The 16,853-nt window shown below is 52.9% G+C and overlaps 9 protein-coding genes across 9 annotated transcripts; 5 read left to right on the top strand and 4 right to left on the bottom strand.

The window, feature by feature from the left end:
• Positions 1–271: 271 nt before the first annotated feature.
• Positions 272–1,085, bottom strand: KD926_001146 (lytic polysaccharide monooxygenase auxiliary activity family 9 protein; the record flags this gene model as incomplete). The annotated part of the gene is made up of 2 exons (XM_053104826.1): positions 272–923; positions 985–1,085. 2 exons carry the CDS (start codon positions 1,083–1,085, stop codon positions 272–274), a joined length of 753 nt encoding a protein of 250 aa, XP_052951957.1.
• Positions 1,086–3,165: 2,080 nt separating this feature from the next.
• Positions 3,166–3,712, bottom strand: KD926_001145 (60S ribosomal protein eL38; the record flags this gene model as incomplete). Its single annotated transcript, XM_053104825.1, has 3 exons — positions 3,166–3,215; positions 3,379–3,507; positions 3,649–3,712. 3 exons carry the CDS (start codon positions 3,710–3,712, stop codon positions 3,166–3,168), a joined length of 243 nt encoding a protein of 80 aa, XP_052951956.1.
• A 331-nt stretch (positions 3,713–4,043) lies between these two features.
• Positions 4,044–4,599, top strand: KD926_001144 (Ish1 domain-containing protein; the record flags this gene model as incomplete). Its single annotated transcript, XM_053104824.1, has 5 exons — positions 4,044–4,079; positions 4,148–4,160; positions 4,222–4,302; positions 4,359–4,405; positions 4,504–4,599. 5 exons carry the CDS (start codon positions 4,044–4,046, stop codon positions 4,597–4,599), a joined length of 273 nt encoding a protein of 90 aa, XP_052951955.1.
• A 220-nt stretch (positions 4,600–4,819) lies between these two features.
• On the bottom strand, positions 4,820–5,376 carry KD926_001143 (putative nuclear transport factor 2 domain protein; the record flags this gene model as incomplete). The annotated part of the gene is made up of 2 exons (XM_053104823.1): positions 4,820–5,262; positions 5,331–5,376. The coding sequence occupies 2 exons, from the start codon at positions 5,374–5,376 to the stop codon at positions 4,820–4,822; spliced, it is 489 nt and encodes a 162-aa protein (XP_052951954.1).
• A 460-nt stretch (positions 5,377–5,836) lies between these two features.
• KD926_001142 (uncharacterized protein) lies at positions 5,837–6,280 on the top strand (the record flags this gene model as incomplete). The annotated part of the gene is made up of 1 exon (XM_053104822.1): positions 5,837–6,280. The coding sequence occupies one exon, from the start codon at positions 5,837–5,839 to the stop codon at positions 6,278–6,280; it is 444 nt and encodes a 147-aa protein (XP_052951953.1).
• A 1,030-nt stretch (positions 6,281–7,310) lies between these two features.
• On the top strand, positions 7,311–9,462 carry KD926_001141 (methionine--tRNA ligase MSM1; the record flags this gene model as incomplete). The annotated part of the gene is made up of 8 exons (XM_053104821.1): positions 7,311–7,512; positions 7,577–7,695; positions 7,750–7,821; positions 7,890–7,976; positions 8,034–8,165; positions 8,228–8,589; positions 8,650–9,127; positions 9,190–9,462. 8 exons carry the CDS (start codon positions 7,311–7,313, stop codon positions 9,460–9,462), a joined length of 1,725 nt encoding a protein of 574 aa, XP_052951952.1.
• Positions 9,463–10,241: 779 nt separating this feature from the next.
• KD926_001140 (putative L-serine dehydratase) lies at positions 10,242–11,609 on the top strand (the record flags this gene model as incomplete). Its single annotated transcript, XM_053104820.1, has 1 exon — positions 10,242–11,609. The coding sequence occupies one exon, from the start codon at positions 10,242–10,244 to the stop codon at positions 11,607–11,609; it is 1,368 nt and encodes a 455-aa protein (XP_052951951.1).
• Positions 11,610–11,886: 277 nt separating this feature from the next.
• On the bottom strand, positions 11,887–13,064 carry ramB (bifunctional protein farnesyltransferase/protein geranylgeranyltransferase; the record flags this gene model as incomplete). Its single annotated transcript, XM_053104818.1, has 3 exons — positions 11,887–12,586; positions 12,655–12,759; positions 12,829–13,064. The coding sequence occupies 3 exons, from the start codon at positions 13,062–13,064 to the stop codon at positions 11,887–11,889; spliced, it is 1,041 nt and encodes a 346-aa protein (XP_052951950.1).
• A 787-nt stretch (positions 13,065–13,851) lies between these two features.
• KD926_001138 (uncharacterized protein) lies at positions 13,852–16,094 on the top strand (the record flags this gene model as incomplete). The annotated part of the gene is made up of 2 exons (XM_053104817.1): positions 13,852–13,905; positions 13,971–16,094. The coding sequence occupies 2 exons, from the start codon at positions 13,852–13,854 to the stop codon at positions 16,092–16,094; spliced, it is 2,178 nt and encodes a 725-aa protein (XP_052951949.1).
• Positions 16,095–16,853: the final 759 nt, after the last annotated feature.

Genomic DNA, 16,853 nt, shown 5'->3' with positions numbered 1-16,853 from the left:
CCAAAGGTTGCAGTTACTATTCTTGGAGGCAGTCCTTGTGATGGTTGGTAATCCACCAAGAACTAACTATCAATGAACAATCCCATTGAACATCTAGGTTGGAACCACAGACCCATGCGTACGAAAAGATTTACAAGCGTTTACAGAGAACTAGTATTCTCAAAGAATCCAACCTCATTCCACTATCCGGTATTTAACATGACTTTGATCAATCTAGAGACAAAAGTCCAATCCACCAAGCAAGATAAAACAGAAACCAGCCTAAGAAACCTTAAGCCTTGTAAAGCTCAGGGCCGGGGATGGGGTATCCGTCGCTCAGGTCGGAGTAGATGTCAAACTTGATACCCTCGTCGGAGGCCTTGTACAGGGACTCGCCCGCGGTGCCATCGGGGCTGGCGCTGCCGCCACCAGTCACCTTGATGTTGACACACTGGGGGTAGTTCTGAGCACCGTTCTCCTGACCGGCCGAGTGGAGACCGATGATCTCGTGGCGCAGGACGTAGTTGCCGTTGGAGATGGACGAGGGGATGGTGGTGGTCCACGAGTTGTTGTTGCTGATCAGGTCGTCGGTGGCCCACTGGCCGGGAGGAGAGCTGCCGTCGATGAGACCCTTGGCGTCGATCTTGAAAAACTTGAGAGAAGTCGGGTCTACAGCCGAGCACTCGCCGTCGCAGGCGGCAAGGTACGAGATGACGGGGCCGTGGTGGCTCTCGGGCCATTCGGTCCACTGGAACTCAACGTCCGAGCCGGCCTTGACGGAGGCAGTCAGAGCGCCGGGCTTGCCGCTCTTGTGGCAGATGATGTCCTCCGACGAGTATCCGGTGCCATCCACGAAGCCGAGATCAGTGGCGCTGGTGGACCAGCCAACGGTGTCGGGAGGGTTGTCCGAGTAAGCGTACTTGTCAACAAGGTATCCGCCGTAGCTGTATCCTCGTCAGCTTCTTGTCACTCTTGACGTAAACGGTTATAGGGGATAGAACATACTAGGTGCCATCGGCAACAATACCGGAGACGTAGCCGTGACCAGCGACGAGAGAGGCAGAGGCCAGAAGGCCGGTGAGGGAAGCAATCTTGGAGAGGGCCATTGTGTATGATTCAAAAAAAGTAAAAGGATGTCAAATCCGGTGCCGATGATTAAGAGTCCTGCTTGACCAAAGGCAAAGAGAAGGAATGGGTATGGAGTTCAGTGAGTTGGGGATGAAGAGAAAAAAAAAACCAATTCATGGGCATTCGAGCGCCCATTTTATATCCCATCTGATGGACGCCTGGTTATAATTAGCAATGAGGGACAGGAGGACGCTCCACGCTTGGCTGTCTGGTCTGTAACGCCAGGTTAGTCGGTGATTTATCCATGGATTCAACGGTGCAAGGTCCGTTCGACAGCGACGACCCGCCAATAGGGCCATCCCGGACTGACGATGGACCAGCGCTTGGAAGGTTGCAACCTGCATTTGACGAGTTGCATTTGACCCTCGGGCTTGTTCCCCTTGTCCTACGGGGTAAACCGTGAGAACATGGCAGTACTACTCTCGGCACTTGGACATGAGAAATACATCACTAAAACTCGACACCTCATGGGCATCCCAGAACTCCCGGGATTTGGTGTTGGCACCGGAAAAAGAAAAAAGAAAGTCGGGCTATGAAGTATCACACTCGGCCGTTCTGTGGAAACATGAGGAACTGAGAAGTACCCGCCCAGACAACAAGACCCATAGTGGACCGATTCCGTTTCTCGTTGATGAGGAGGTAGAAACAAAGCGTGTGGCATTCTGCATGGCTGAGTTATTCCTGGACAAAGCCATGCCGATCCCCCAGGGCAGGGCCGGGGTGACGGTCCGACGGCAATTCTCGAGACTGGACTAGAACGATGGTGAAGCCCCTAGACCATCTGGTTCTGCATCCGTTCCTGAAAAGGAATTGCACCGGCCGTCTTGGGTTTCCAACGATGGGGTAGAAAGAGTGGATGCCTTATATGACCAAGATCTATCCGTCATCCCCCGGGACCTTACCGTGACCTGAATAGAAATGATTAGCGCTCAAGCGCCTCAGCTGCAGTGATGATTCGACGGGACTTACTCCGTGCCGCCAAGGGGCGATGGGATGTATAAACCTCCGGTATTCTAGGTGGTCACCAGGGTCTTGTCAGCGCGAAGTCCGGCAGCCCATAGTCTCATAATAACAATTAGCACGGAATACGGAGTCCTATGGGTGCACTGTGTTTACCAACAATGCATTCTTTCCCCGTCATTGACAGGGACTCGAGTCAGTAGGATCAGGAAGGGGAGGAATCAACCTGATTCCCTGAGTGTTGGAGAAGGCCGACGATCATCCAGCCTGTGACAGGGCGAAATTGGAGGGTAGTTGGCAGGTGTTTCAGCAACAGCCTGCCAAGACCCAATTTAGCCTATTCAGTTGATTGCGTCAGAAAGATCGTCGCTAAAGGTCGGTATCGACTATCTAGACTACAGATAGTGTTGGATGGGACCGGCTTCCGGGCCTGACATGTTCCATCTTGTCTCAAATCCACGTCGAGAAGGGCATCATTGGCATGCCTTGGACCGCTTCAGAGCACGCCAAGCTGGCTGCCATCGGGTGGCCCGTAAGGGCCAATCGATCCACCCAAGTCACTAATGACTCGACTATGTGTGGCTCCTACACGGTGGGAACCATGTTACCATTTCCCCTAAAGTCCCTGGACTGCCTACAAAACCCACGCCGCATCCTGAAAGGGAATCGGCGAAAGCCGTCAAGTACATGGGTATCCATTGATCAACACGATCAGCATCAGCGTTGTTGCACCATGAAAAAGTACACTCGGGATGCCGAAAGAGTTGCGTAAGGTTTTCAACTTTTTTTGATCTTTATTGTGTTGTAGAATCCAGAATGCCCCGACAAAGCATACCCTGGCGATTAATTGAGAATTGTAGGTCGTCTGGCCGGTAAGAAAATATGCCGTTCGCGTTGACTATGAGACACACAGCATCCGGTTACAGACGCTGAAATGGCCATTTCCACATATCATTTATGCTTTAATCCGATCATTCCAGTGTCGGCCCACAAGGGGGCAATTATGTCCATGCCAATTCCCTTTCGACAGTTGAATCATGCTTGCGACTATTGTTCCCCCCGCGGTCCTATAATCTTAGTTCCGGTGAAGGAAGATGTTTACAGAGACTTCTTCTTGTCACCCTTGGAGACGTCGACGACCTTGAGAGCTGTTGGCAAGAACCAAAGGTTAGCGTAGGCGCTTCTCAAATGCCCGACCGTCGTGATCTCGTCTCTCATCCGGGTGTATAGCAATTGGTCTCAAGTCGAGACCGATGACCATCCATCCATTTCACGGAGGCCCCGTCAGGTAATTCGAATGAATGAACGTACAAGGAGGTAGGCTCTGCTTCAGCTTGTCGGCCTTGTCGGAGTCCTTCAGGACGAGGGTGTAGATGAAGCGCTGGCAGCGGACCTTGAACTTGATCTGCTGGGTGTTGCGGTTGCGCTTGATGCGGGCAGCTGTACATTACGGAGACGGATGGTTAGCCTTCCAGGTTGAGGTCATTCTCGCGTCGGTGCAAGCTCCCAACATCCAGCCCGGAGCTCCAGCCGGGGAGCTCTAGCACCCGGAGCCGTCCGGCGGTCACAGGAAAGACGTACAGGAGGCATCCTTGCGGCGGCAGATCTCGATGAACTGCTTGATGTCGGAAACTTCACGAGGCATGGTGGGCAGATGGTTGTGACGTGATGGGATGAGGTAGTTGAAGGCGGAATGGAGACTGTCAGTCGATCTTGATTGACGTCGTTGGTCGAGGCGGTTATTGTGGGATTCTGCCGCTTTAGGGTTGCACCGCTGGGAGCCCTGACAAGTCAAGCCTCGGCCGTGGCTGGGCTCAACGTCACTGTGGCGGTGCTCTGACTAGGCGGCAGCCACCTGGTCGGTTTGGATGGTTTGTCCGGAGTATATCATACGGGAGTAGCTGTCCTCTACTGTCCGTTACTCGTCTCTCTCCACTACCTCTACGCAGCCATCACTTCCTTCTATTCCTGCCAATATGCCTACCCCTCTCGATAAAGCCATGCAATCCAAGGTATTTCTCTCATTCATACATCAGAAACAAAAAACATCTCACATGCACCGGCTAACAAAAAACCCCAGAACCTTTTCCTGGGTATGAATATCAGTTCTGCAAAATGGCGAAAAATGTCTCATCTAAGCCATAATTCCTCTAGGTTTTGCGGGAATGGTCACGGCGGCTGCTGTCTGGGCCATCTGGGGTAAAGATATAACGACGCAACCAGATCCAACCGGAGGTAGGCATTAGAGCACGTAATTCAAGACGCATCAACTGATCCCGGTTCAATTTAAGATCCCAACAACTGGACGGCCGATGAGATGCGAAGATGGCTTCACGCCGTACGTCTCACCCTTTCGAGATTCCTCAAAACCAAGACATCAAAACTGAAAAGTCGAGACGAAAAGCAAAAGTTGTCACGCTAACAATCACTTGACAGAGAGGACTTTTGCCGAATGAAAGCTCCACGCGGGAGGAGCTACTGGAACGAGTCAAAGCGAACTTGCGTGTACCGCGCAGATCCGCCTCCTCATAATTCTGGCGATTTCGCTTGTCGCGCAGTCTGTGGGCGTTCCTGGCGTTTGTGATATTGTTTCCCTTTTTTTTTATCGTAATTTAAACCATTGCGGGTTGCGTGGCTATCGAGTCTCGGGCCCCGAGAATATTATTCGTTGAGTCGTCATAGGGCGCATTATGATGTATAACATGAGTCATTCATCAAAATGAAGCATTCTGCCCGTACGGAGCCGCTTCAGTTAGACCACCAGTCGGAAGGTTTGTGTTTGAATAAGCCACTCTCTCCTGCGCTTTCCCTTGGGAGCATCGGCCGTAGGGTTCGGAACCAGCACGAAAGTCTCGCTGAACCCGCGTTGCGGAAGATCTCTCGATTCGCCGAAGCGCACAAATCCGCTGGTGACCACCAAAATCGAGAGGTCCTTCGAAGTCGTCTCCTGGGGCGTCTTCACACCGGTTGTCGTAGGAGTAGGATAAGCCGGGTTGATGATCTGGCAGTCAAACGACTGTACTTCGTAGTGCGTTGGAGGCATCTGGTTGACGAAGATCTCCTGGACCGCGCTGCCGTCGACGACAACGTTGCCATTGAAGATGATGGTAGAAGTAGGTTGGCTGTAAAACGAGGAAATCGAGGCACGGTTGGACTGGAGCGCGGGGTAGAAAGATTGGACGAACTCGGTAGCCGCTAGAGACGAGACCAAATATTAGACCACGGGATTAAAGAGTCCCTTCTTCGTCTTAAGAGTAACATACCGTTCGTGGACACTTTCGTCAGCGTGTCTTCACCCAAGGGAGCCATTGTGCAAGAAAGGCTGGATCGCCGTCTAATACGCGACCGAATCAATCAAGAAAAAATTCCTCGAGGCAGTGATAAACTGATAAGGATAAAAGATAGAGTAAATGTTTCCAAAATTGCAACCTTGAAAGAGTCGATTGTATATAGAAAGCCGGACTGTGGGGACTGTGAAGGGAAGGGAAGAGGAAGAAGGGTACCTAATAATGCAGGCGGAGCGCAAAAAAAAAAAAAGGTACGGGCACGCGCACGGGCACCTAAGGGCATGTCATAACTAATTTCTATTATTAGGTAATCTAACACCTCCTAGTTAACTAGTTAACTAGTTAGTTATTAACTAGTTATCAAACTGTCGCTCTGATAGTTAAGTTGGTTAGTTAGTTAGTTCAGTTAGTTATCTACTAGTACTTAATCTGGTAAATATTCCAACAATAAAACCCAACCTTCGTCAGCCAAGGATCAATCAATGGAAGAGCGAACGTGGACTCAAGAAGCCATCGATAGGTTCTTCGAAGCCCGTGAATCTCCAACTCAATCTGAGTGTGACGACCATGCCCGTAGGATCTCCGGTGGCTCCACAGTCCAGGAAGTTGCCGTTCCTGGCTCGCTCAGCTACACGGTCCTTTGTCCAGATTGTCCAGGTGAACGGCGTGATTTGATCGTGTCCTTCCGAGAATCTGAGTCCACTCTAGATCAGGCTGTTATCCAGCTGGCAAAGTTCATACACGGCTCCTTGGTGCCCGAAGCCACCTACCATGGCACAATGCCTGCTGCTAACCCACCTCTTCCCATCTATACGATGCCCTGTTTGCAAGGCATTTCTTGCTTGGAAGGGCTCAGCTCTAAGGCTGAGTTGAATGCCATGGAACAGGCCAAGCATTTGTGTTTCATCAAGCATCTAGCCAGGTAGCTCGTCCTTTTTCCTAGGGAATTGCTAAGGACACTCCCACTTTTGCTAGAGACACTCCTAATTATGTAATACCAGTGATTATAAAATATAAATATCAGCTGATCTGTATCCGAAATACTTTTCCTACCACCCCTTAGATAATGAAAAGGCGTAGTGTTGATTTTCTCTAGATACTTTGCTCGGTGCTGGTCGAGGCCTCAGCCGGTTGAGCCAGAAGTGCGAGAAGATTGTCAGAACCGACTCCGTCTGCGACTCACCAAGCTAAAAAAACGTATCACCCTCTATACTTTCCCCTACAAAAATCCTCGAGCTTGAACACGGTCTCCCAGCTCTCTTCAAGGACACCTACCCGCAAGTTCTCACACACAATGACCTTTCGCAAACAAACATCCTAGTTAGCGAGAAGACTTTGGGGATCACAGGGATTGTCGATTAGTCTCTAGCTGGGGTACTGCCATTTGGCATGGAGTTGAGCTCTCTCTTATTAGCCACTGGTTACATGGACGTCAGCGGCTGGCACAATTACACATGCCGCCTACAACTGCTCGATACTTTTTGGGATGAATTCTGGGTCTCACTGCGGGATCTATGATTCTGTACATCAGCAGGAAATCCTTACTACTGCGATACAGGCGAGCAAAATCGGTGCAGTGTTGCACCACGCATTCCAGCGTAACGCCGATGACTCTCCGTCGACGGAGCTTACAACTTCTAAATGGGCCCTGAAAACGCTGGATGCTTTGCTTTTGGACTGATTGTCAGGGTGAAAAAAGCGGGGCAACCACCGAGATCCGGAGACAGCTGTCGAGTTAATACTAGAGCGTAACCCATGTCAATTTTTATTTGGTAGATGTAGTTATGTAGATGAGTAGGACTTGGCAATTTGGCCGCTATCGCTTGCCGTACTGCCCAGGTACGGGGGGGAAGCTTGGACCACCCGGAGATTGTCCACCTCCGAAGAGATTCAATCATTCACCTTCCGGAATCCTCGCGTTTCCCTTTCCTCTGTCTCTGCTACTTACCTTTCGCAATGGCTCTCCCCAGGTATCGCTTTCGTGCTCTCTCCTGGGCTAGCCAGTTTCTGGCCTACAGACGCCCATCCTGGAAATGCGCCTCCTGCAGGACATCTCGAATAACCTCCGCGGTCCTTCCGCGCAGATTTGCGACATCGGTGGATAAAGGGACGAAGAAGCCTTACTACGTGACAACGCCAATTTTTTACGTCAATGCAGGTACGTTCCCATCGTCTCAACTTCTCATTCGGGGCTGGCGCTGACTAACATGTTACCATTATAGCGCCCCATATCGGTCATCTATACACTATGGTTATCGGAGATGTGGTGAAGAGGTGGCGGACACTGAATGGGGAACATGACGCCCAATTCTTGACGGGAACGGACGAACACGGGATGAAGGTACCTATCGCCCATTTCTTAGCCTGGGTTACTCGAGTTGACTATAATCGCTAGATTCAACAAGCTGCACTCGCCGCAGATATGGATACCCAAGCTTTCTGCGATATGAACTATAAAACCTTCGAGGTCGGTGTCTCAATGCCATCGCGCAAAGCCAAATAATTTTGCCTTGTCGATTAACCGGTGACTTGTAGGCGTTGGCAAAAACGGCGAATCTAGATAATAACTATTTCATTCGAACGACCGAGCCAGCGCATAGGGAGGCTGTTCAGTATTTCTGGGTATGTCGTGTGATCTTCTCTCCAGGCCTTTGAACACACGTCTGACCGAATACCCAGGAAATGCTGAGCCATCGGGGTTACATTTACACCGCAAAGCATGAAGGCTGGTACTCCGTCAGCGACGAAACATTTTATCCTCCATCTCAGGTGCAGAATTCCTTGGATCCAACTACAGGACGGAAAAGAATGGTAATGCATGACAAACCATAGCAGCAACACATCAACAAAAAGCATCTGCTCACTGTGCACAGGTGTCAGTCGAAACCGGAAAAGAAGTGGAGTGGTCCTCGGAAACAAACTATCACTTTCGTCTCTCTGCCTTTCAAGAGCGCCTGTTGGACTTATACAAGACGGACTTCATCGCTCCTTCAAATTACGCTACGGATGTGGTCCGATCGGTTTCTTCGAGCCTCCAGGATCTGTCGATTTCTAGACCTAGGGAGCGCTTGAATTGGGGCATCCCCGTTCCGGGAGACGAGACACAGACAATCTATGTCTGGCTTGATGCGCTGATCAACTACCTGACCAAGGCAGGATACCCATTCCCTCCCGGCCAGGAGGGCCGACTTGGATGGCCAGCAAATGTCCACGTTGTGGGCAAGGACATTGTCCGGTAGGGTTTCCCTTTCGTATTGTTTTGGTGGAGTACGTACGAGACTGACGATCCTTCCAGATTCCACTGCGTGTATTGGCCCGCCTTTCTGATGGCACTAGATCTCCCCCTACCGCACAATGTCCTCGTTCACGGACATTGGACCATGAATCACGAGAAAATGTCGAAGTCCACGGGAAATGTAGTGAACCCGTTTTTCGCCATCGACCGGTTCGGCGTGGACACTATGCGTTTCTTCCTTGTTTACCAAGGCGGCTTCGCTGGGGATTCCGATTACGACAATCAATACATTATCCGGGATTACAAGAAATTATTGCAATGGGGAATCGGGAATCTGGCGTCGCGACTAGCAGGGTCCTCCAAAGGGAAGCTCCGGACACACATCGTGAACGGGACGTCCGACAGCCTTCCGCCGGCTAGTCAGGACGATCTCGCGTATCAGAAACTGATTGAGGAAACACCTCTCAAGGTGGCAGAACAAATGGAGAAACTCAATCCGCGTGCAGCTCTACACGAGATCATAAACTTGATTGAACAGGTACGCTAGAGCGGCGAGAATTGGTCGGAACGAGACCCTGTACTAACAGCTTTCTTCCCCAGGCCAACAAGTACTTCCATGCATCGGAGCCCTGGAAAGGCGGGGGAAATGCCCCTCGCTGTCTGTACCACGCTGCCGAGTCACTACGAATCACCGGCATCTTGCTGCAACCATTCATGCCCACCAAGGCCAAAGAGCTTCTAGACTACCTCTGTGTTGACAGCACGGATCCCTCGAGTCGAATGTTCTCGGCGGCAAAGTTAAATTCAGATTCCAACTATGGGGAAGGCGTCCGAAAGACGGTTCTATTCCCCCCTCTTATCTCTGAGGAGTAAGACATGTCCACTGTCGTGATTCTCCGGTTCGATAGCGCCAAGCAACGAATGAAAAAGAAACAGAAAAGAACAAGTGGCCGGCTCCAGCCACTACAGAATAGTGCAAGAAATATTTCGACTGTGTCATCTTTATGTGAAGGCCACTTTCTTTCTCCGCCAACACTAGCTACGGCTGGGAACGATGAACGCCTTTCCCGGTCGTCGTCGCTGGTACTAACTTCTTCTAAACTTACAAGGTTGGAGAATCCCCAAGGGAGAGCTCCTATGAGAGTATTTATGTTATGTCATGGCCCACAGGCTTAAAGTTCGCAAGTCCACAAGGTTATCAGCGGGAGTTGGGTCCAGATCCGCGATGATCAAACCTGATTGATATCGGGACGGGGAACGCTGGCTTTTCCCGCGGAAAACACCTGTCGGGACGATACCGAAGTATGTATATCAGAACTTGAAGTATACGCTTCAGATAATGCAAGGGTTTGTATTGATTAGTGTTTTTGGGTTTCTTTTCCTTTCTGAGTTTATCTATATCGGATTGTTGAGCTTGGCTGGGTGTCTGTTTTCCCCGGCTCTTCCTCTTTTTATACTCCCCTCCTCCATTCTATCAGCCAGCCTACTCCTTCAGCTTGTATACTACTACGAAACATGAGATCTTTTCTCTATATTTTTATCTCTCGAACCATTTGACCCATCCTCTTTTGAACACATCTTATTCGTCCCTTTGAGCAGATTCTTATATATACACACTCCTCCTCATCCTCCTCCTCCTCCTCCTCTCCACTATGGGTAGCATTGCACAAGAAGTGAAGCCCGTCTTCAAGACCCCCTGGGTGGAAACCCCCCTGGTTGAATCGGCCTCGCTCTCCCGCGCAGCCGGATACCACGTGTTCCTGAAGCTGGAGAACGTGCAGCCCAGCGGCTCCTTCAAGTCCCGCGCCATGGGCAACCAGATCCTCTCGCACCTCGTCAAGCCCGAGAACATCAACCGACCCGTCCACTTCTACGCCTCATCTGGCGGCAACGCCGGTTTGGCGGCTGTCTGCGCCGCCCGCACCCTGGGCTACCCGTGCACCGTCGTGGTGCCGCTCTCCACGAAGCCTCTGATGGTGCAGAAGCTGCGCACCGCCGGCGCCGCCGATGTCATCCAGCATGGCGAGACCTTCTCCGAGGCCGGCGAGTACATGCGCGCCGTGGTCATGCAGTCCGTCAACGCCGACGAGAGCCCCAATGTCGCTAAGATCGCCCTCCACCCCTTCGATAACGAGCCCATCTGGGAAGGAAACAGTACCATTGTCGACGAGCTCGTCTTCCAGCTTCCCCCCGCCGTCGGGGACGACGATGAACAGACCCATCGTGGCCGTCCCTTGCCCGTGGACGCGGTGATTTGCAGCGTAGGAGGCGGTGGGCTGCTTAACGGTCTGGTCATGGGCATTGAGCGACACCGGTCGATGCAAAAACAAAACAACAAGCTCGCCGTCGCCGCTGCTAGCAGCGGTAATGGTGATACTACCCCCCAAACAAACCCCATCCACCTCCTGGCCATTGAAACCGACGGCACCGACTCCCTCGCCGCCGCGGTGGCGCAGAAGTCGCTCGTCTCGCTACCCAAAATCACCTCCCAGGCCACCTCGCTGGGAGCCATCCGGGTCTCCGAAAAGACCTTCCAGTACGTCGTGTCCCCACCGGCCGGGATCGCCGTGCACAGCGCGGTGCTGTCCGACGCCGACGCGGCACGCGGTGTGCTGCGACTCGTCGACGAAGAGAGGCTCCTTGTGGAGCTGGCTTGCGGCGTGTGTGTGGAGGCGGCCGTTGGGGATGCGGGCAAAGCCGTCGCTTCCTCGTCCGCTTCAGTAGTTCCCGTGTCTTCGGAGCGTAAGCGTAAGCGAACAACGGAGGACAACCCCTCGCGGGACGAAGGATACGGGGATGATCGGTTGTCGGCCACGGAGAACGAGTCCGGGGCCGAGGACTCGGGGTCGTCTTCGGTTTCGACCTCGACGTCGCAGCCGCTGCAGTCGAAGCTGAAGCAGTTGGTGCCGGACTTGAATGCGGATAGCCGAGTGGTGATCGTCGTATGTGGTGGCAGCAACGTCACTATCGATTCGGCGGTAGAGTGGCGGAAAATGCTCCAGGAGGGATGGGCGAATTGAATCCTTCAACGATGATAGATAATGTTGCATTGCATTGCTAGTACTGGTTTCTGGTTGTTCATGATTGATGCTTATGGCGGGCCATTGCGTTTCTCTTTCTCTTGTCATCTTTCTGTGTCTCCCCTGTTGTCTTTGATTTCTCACATACAGGGGCACCTATACAATATATTATGCCGATTTAATTATCTGAAGAATGTGATACGTCGTTATGAAAGTGATCATTGTCCTAGATGCTACACCTTTTTGTCTCATCCAACCTACATACATTGCCACCCGTTCAAGCTGCCGCCACCGCAGGACTCGAGATCATCTTAATCCGATACTCCCAGTAATTCTTCCGAATGGGGTCATACTTCTCCTTCAGCAGAGTCAGCATCCGCACCGCCTCCGCCGGCGACGGCTCGCCCTCCTCTGCATACACATCCGCCAACCACTCCAGCGCATGACTGCTCTTCACCTCGACATCCACCAGCTGCCCATTCTCCAATTTATCCGTGACGAGCCGCCGCGCGAGATCCTTCCACTCCGACAGCGGACGTCCCGAGGCCCGGAGGACCCCGCGCGCATACGACCAGGGACTGCGGTTCTCCGGGGCCTTGAGGATCTTCGATTTCGCGTATTCCAGCTCGGCGTCGACCAGGTCCTCATCGACGACCGCTAGCTGGCCCTTCTCGGCCGACCAACCGTTGCTGTTGGGCATGCCGGCGTCGGGCTCGTTGGCGCGGGGGCCGAATCGCAGCATGAATCGGTGGTTCCAGGCGGAGTTGTTGCGCACGTCGGCGTTCAGCAGACTCTCCACGTCTTGGGTCTCGCGGGGCGTGTCCCACAGCTGAAATCGTCGGACTAGCCAGTGGCGGTAGGTCCAGACGTGGTAGTTCTTGGAATCCTGGGCGAACATGTCCATCAGGAAGTCCAGCTCCTTGGGCGGGAGCGTTGGGAAATGGGTCGTGGATGCCATTAAGACCTGACGGTGTTGCCTGTTGGTTTGGGGGTTAGCGTCTGGCAGGCGAAGATAGATAGACCGGTGAGGATGCGGGTGTATTACCAGATCTGATAGTTTTTGAGGAACTTCAGGGAGATGCGGTTCAGCCATTCGAGCTCCTCGTGGAGATCTTTTTCCAGAGCGAAGATGATCTTGGCCCGGTAGATCCTGTCATTGTCGTGTCAGTCATTTCATTCATCATGCCGTCGGGTCGAGAGCGAGCGATCGATAACTTACCATACGGTGTAATGGGCCGGGTTCATGGAGATGATATCCTCGGTGAGCTTCAGCGCTCTCTCGGACATCTCGTTGGCGGCCATCACGGCGCGCAGGTACGAGGTGGCCTCGAGGTACTCCGACGGGTACGCGATGGTGGCCAATGGCAAGGACCCGGAGTCGGAGCCATCATTCAGCTCGATGGGCTGGATGTTGGCCCATTCGGGGTCTGTGGAGTAAGACTGAGGCTCGGCCATTTGGGAGGGAGATGATGCAGTGGCCGGCAGATCAAGGCGAGAATGGCAGAGCCAGGATGTTACGGAGACTGGTGATCTGTTGGGAATAAGTCGACCGAATCAATAGCGATGAGGTCAAGAAGTATAGATCGCCGGGGCCAGGAGGAGAGGAGGGAAAAGCGGCGAAGAAAAGCGCGGTGGGGCTGGCGGCCTGAGGCAGCAGGAAGGACAATGGGCGGGCGTCACTTGACCGGGCGGGTGTCAATCAACAACAATCGCCTCGTTTGCCATTCTTGAATCCAGACTCCAGAGTGGTGAAGTAACCGACAAGGCGAGTATGGTTCAGTTTCATGAGTTTTCTTTCTTTCCATCTCCCTTCTCGGCATTCCATCCGAAATGACGTCGGGTTCATCCCCGGGGGATGACTATGTAAATAGTGACCTATACTATATAGCTATACATAATCCATGTACCCTGCACAACCTCTACACTGGGATTTGAACACAATCACTGTCTCTGAGTATTTATCCACCCCCATCCATCTAGTGATATTTCACAAAGTATACACCAAATATTATCACGTGACCCGTCTCCCGAAGAGGCAATGCGGCCCCGGCGGCGGTGATTGGGCGCAGATAGCAGCCTCAGGCACTTCCCCGCATTGTCTCCGCGCCTCTTCGTTGTTCGTCTCTGCTTGTCTCTTCCACTCGACGCTGCTCTCCTCACCACTTGGCCACCATGGGAGCCAACGCTTCCTCCTCCCTTCTTCCTCCTTTTCCACCTCCCCCCTGATCCGGGTTAGTCGACAATGCGTCGTGTAAAGAAATCCCGCAACGGCTGTGCCCGATGCAAGAGCAAACGGGTAAGTGTCTCTCGACTGCCGGGAATCGAAAAGACCCGGGGGAAGGCTGAGATTCCCATTGACAGGTCAAATGCGGGGAAGAGAAACCGCACTGTAATCGATGTACTCGCCTGGGCGTGAAATGTCCCGGCTACGTCCAGAATCTGCGCTGGGTGACGAAATATACCCCGGGCCCAACTGGCGAGGACGAGAGCATCTCCCAGCAGGACAAACAGGACGAGGCCTCGTCGCGATCCGACCAGTCTCCCAGCCTCAGATCGCTGGGTCTCGCCGATATCCTGACCGATTCCCCGCTTCTGGTGGATGGCGGTGATGTCAGTCTCAATGCCGGCAGCACCCCGACGCCGCAAGGGCTCGAAGTAGACGAGACAAATGCCCTCCGCGACAATCTCTGGGACTTGCAACAATCGAACTCACTTCCTGAACTGACAGATCTGTGTCCTCCGTCGCCGAACTCGACGTCGACGGTGCCGGGAGCTCAGCAGGGTAGCTCGCTGTTCGATTTCGAATTCGTCAACCTGACCGACAATCCGCTGGACTTGTTTTCTTTGGCCGCACCGGCACTCCAGAATCAAGTGCACAGCTTTCCGGGCTTCGACCCTTCTGCTATCGTCCGCAAGTACCCTCCTACGGGACCTAGTGCCCCTCAGCGAGACTTCCTGTCCATTCCCCAACCCTTGAACAACCCATCTTGGACGCTCATCGAGTACTACTTTAAGGAAGTGGCGGCATTGTTCTCCAGCTATGACAGTCAGATGAACCCCTTCCGCAGCACGGTGTCCCGCCTCTGGGGCTCCTCGCTGGCCATGTGTAAGACGATGCAGAGCATGGCCGCCGCCACGCTGGTTCACGACTTTCCCCAGTTCGGTCCCATGGGCCGCCGGTTGCGCAACGAGGCCGTCGATATCATCACCAAAGACGCCGCCATGGACGACAAGTCCCTGCTGGCTCTGTTGATGCTCGGCCAGACCGCCAGCTGGCACGATCCCAAAGACCTTGGGATCTCGTTCTTCAACCTGCTGCGGAACCACCTCGACACTAAGCCGTTAAAGGACTCGAGTGCCCACCACGGCAATAACCACCAGTTCTTCGAAGAAGCCCTGGTCTACTGGGAAATGCTCCTCTCGTTCGTCGCGGACGACGCCACGGTCCTGTCGGGAAACACGGCCGTGGACACGGGTGAATCGCTTGTGCTGCAGCGCGTGCCGCATCCGTGGACGGGCATTGCGCGCGACACGCAGTTCACCGTGCAAGAAGTCGGACGGCTCGTCCGCTGCGAACGCAAGCGCATCCGCCTACGGATCTTCACCTCGCATGCCGACATCGCGCAGGCCCAGCTAGCCATCGACAAGGCCCGAGAGCTCGAAGAACGCCTCCTGGGCCTCGCCCATCCCGCCGAAACCGAAATCGTCTGTCCCGGCGACGACGAAACCCCCGTCTGGCACCTCCTCACCATGGCTGAAGTCTACCGCTGCACGGGGCTCATGCAGCTCTATCGAGCCTTTCCCGACCTTCTTCGCCGTCGTTTACCGGCCCATCGACCCCCGTCTCGACCTTATCCTACCAACGAACCACCACATCAGCAACAGCAACAATCCACGACACCAGCTCCCCAAGACCCCTTCCTCCCCGTCAACAACCCCGATGTCGACACCGGTCCTGACGGCCCCATCAACCCCCCCTGGTTCTACGACCCATCCTACATCCCCACAGACCCGAACCTCGAGCCCAACCCAAACCCCTCCACCTCCTCCCAACCCACCCCACAAGACACAAGCTACTACGACAACTGGCTCACCGAATTCGCCCTGACCACGCTCTCCCGCCTCAAGACCATCCCCCTAGAATCCCGCACCCGATGCCTCCAACCCTTCCTCCTCGTCGCCTCGAGCAGCGAACTCCGTCTCTCGCGTCCCCAATCTGCCTCCGCTTCCTCCCCCTCCTCTGGGACAGCCGAGGAAGATGACCCCTCCGCGCCCAATATCTCCTCGCATGCCATCGAGGTCTCCCGGACGCGACGCTTCGTGCTGGGCCGTCTGACTTCCTACTTGCATGTTCTGCCGCCGAAGCCGATTGGTGTGTGTCTGCAGTTGGTGCGCGAGGTGTGGAAGCGGATGGATGCCGGCGAGACGGGGGTGTATTGGATGGACGTGATGATTGAGAAGGGGTGGGAGACGACGATGGGATGAGATGGGGTTTCTTAATGAGAAAACTAACTGCCAGCCGGTCTTTCAATCTATTCGCTGTACATAAATAGTTTGTTTTTGTATACATGGACGGCTTATACCCTCGGGGCATGACATGAATGTAATTGCATGTGGAATTAATCGAGAAATTGAATATGATTATCTGTCTTCGTCCCTATTATCTAATTAGTACACTTTTCGAGGAGGACACTGCAGGACCTATGTGGTATTTGATATGATCAACGTATTCTCAATTTTCATGATAAGAATAGTAATGCTGCCTAAATATTTGCGCGCAAAGTCACCGTTTTCATGCATTGCCTTGACACCTATTTTTTAACCATGATTCCAAAACATGTACTTCCACACGAGAACTGTCGAGGATAAGAATCAACAGATGAAGACACAATCAAATCAACCCGAAAGGCCAGTAGCAGCCATAGAAAGAAAATACAAAGTGAAAAAAAAAAACCGGGTTGTCATAACAAAATAAAGAACCGACATAAATTATTTGTACACAGAATTTGAAAAAGATAATAAAAAGTGTAAGGATGAAGAGAAAAGTAGCGACAGATTTGAAAAGACGGGGTAAATGCTGATTAAATGCATATCGTGAAATAGGTACCATGTCCTTCAGGCCATGAATGATAATGTGTGAATCCCAATAAGGTCGTAAAGGGCAGGCGAAAATGACGAGATTTGGCGCACATAGTAGGAGCGCAATTAGCTGGTGGTTTGTGAGGGACGAGGGAGAGATCGTTA

Source organism: Aspergillus affinis (genome assembly GCF_023601865.1).
Source record: "Aspergillus affinis strain CMG 70 chromosome Unknown NODE_121_length_108513_cov_85_085119, whole genome shotgun sequence".
In the NCBI taxonomy this organism is placed as follows: Eukaryota; Fungi; Ascomycota; class Eurotiomycetes; order Eurotiales; family Aspergillaceae; genus Aspergillus; species Aspergillus affinis.
The sequence above is the reverse complement of the archived record's forward strand: the minus strand, read 5'-3'. Positions and strand labels throughout refer to the sequence as shown.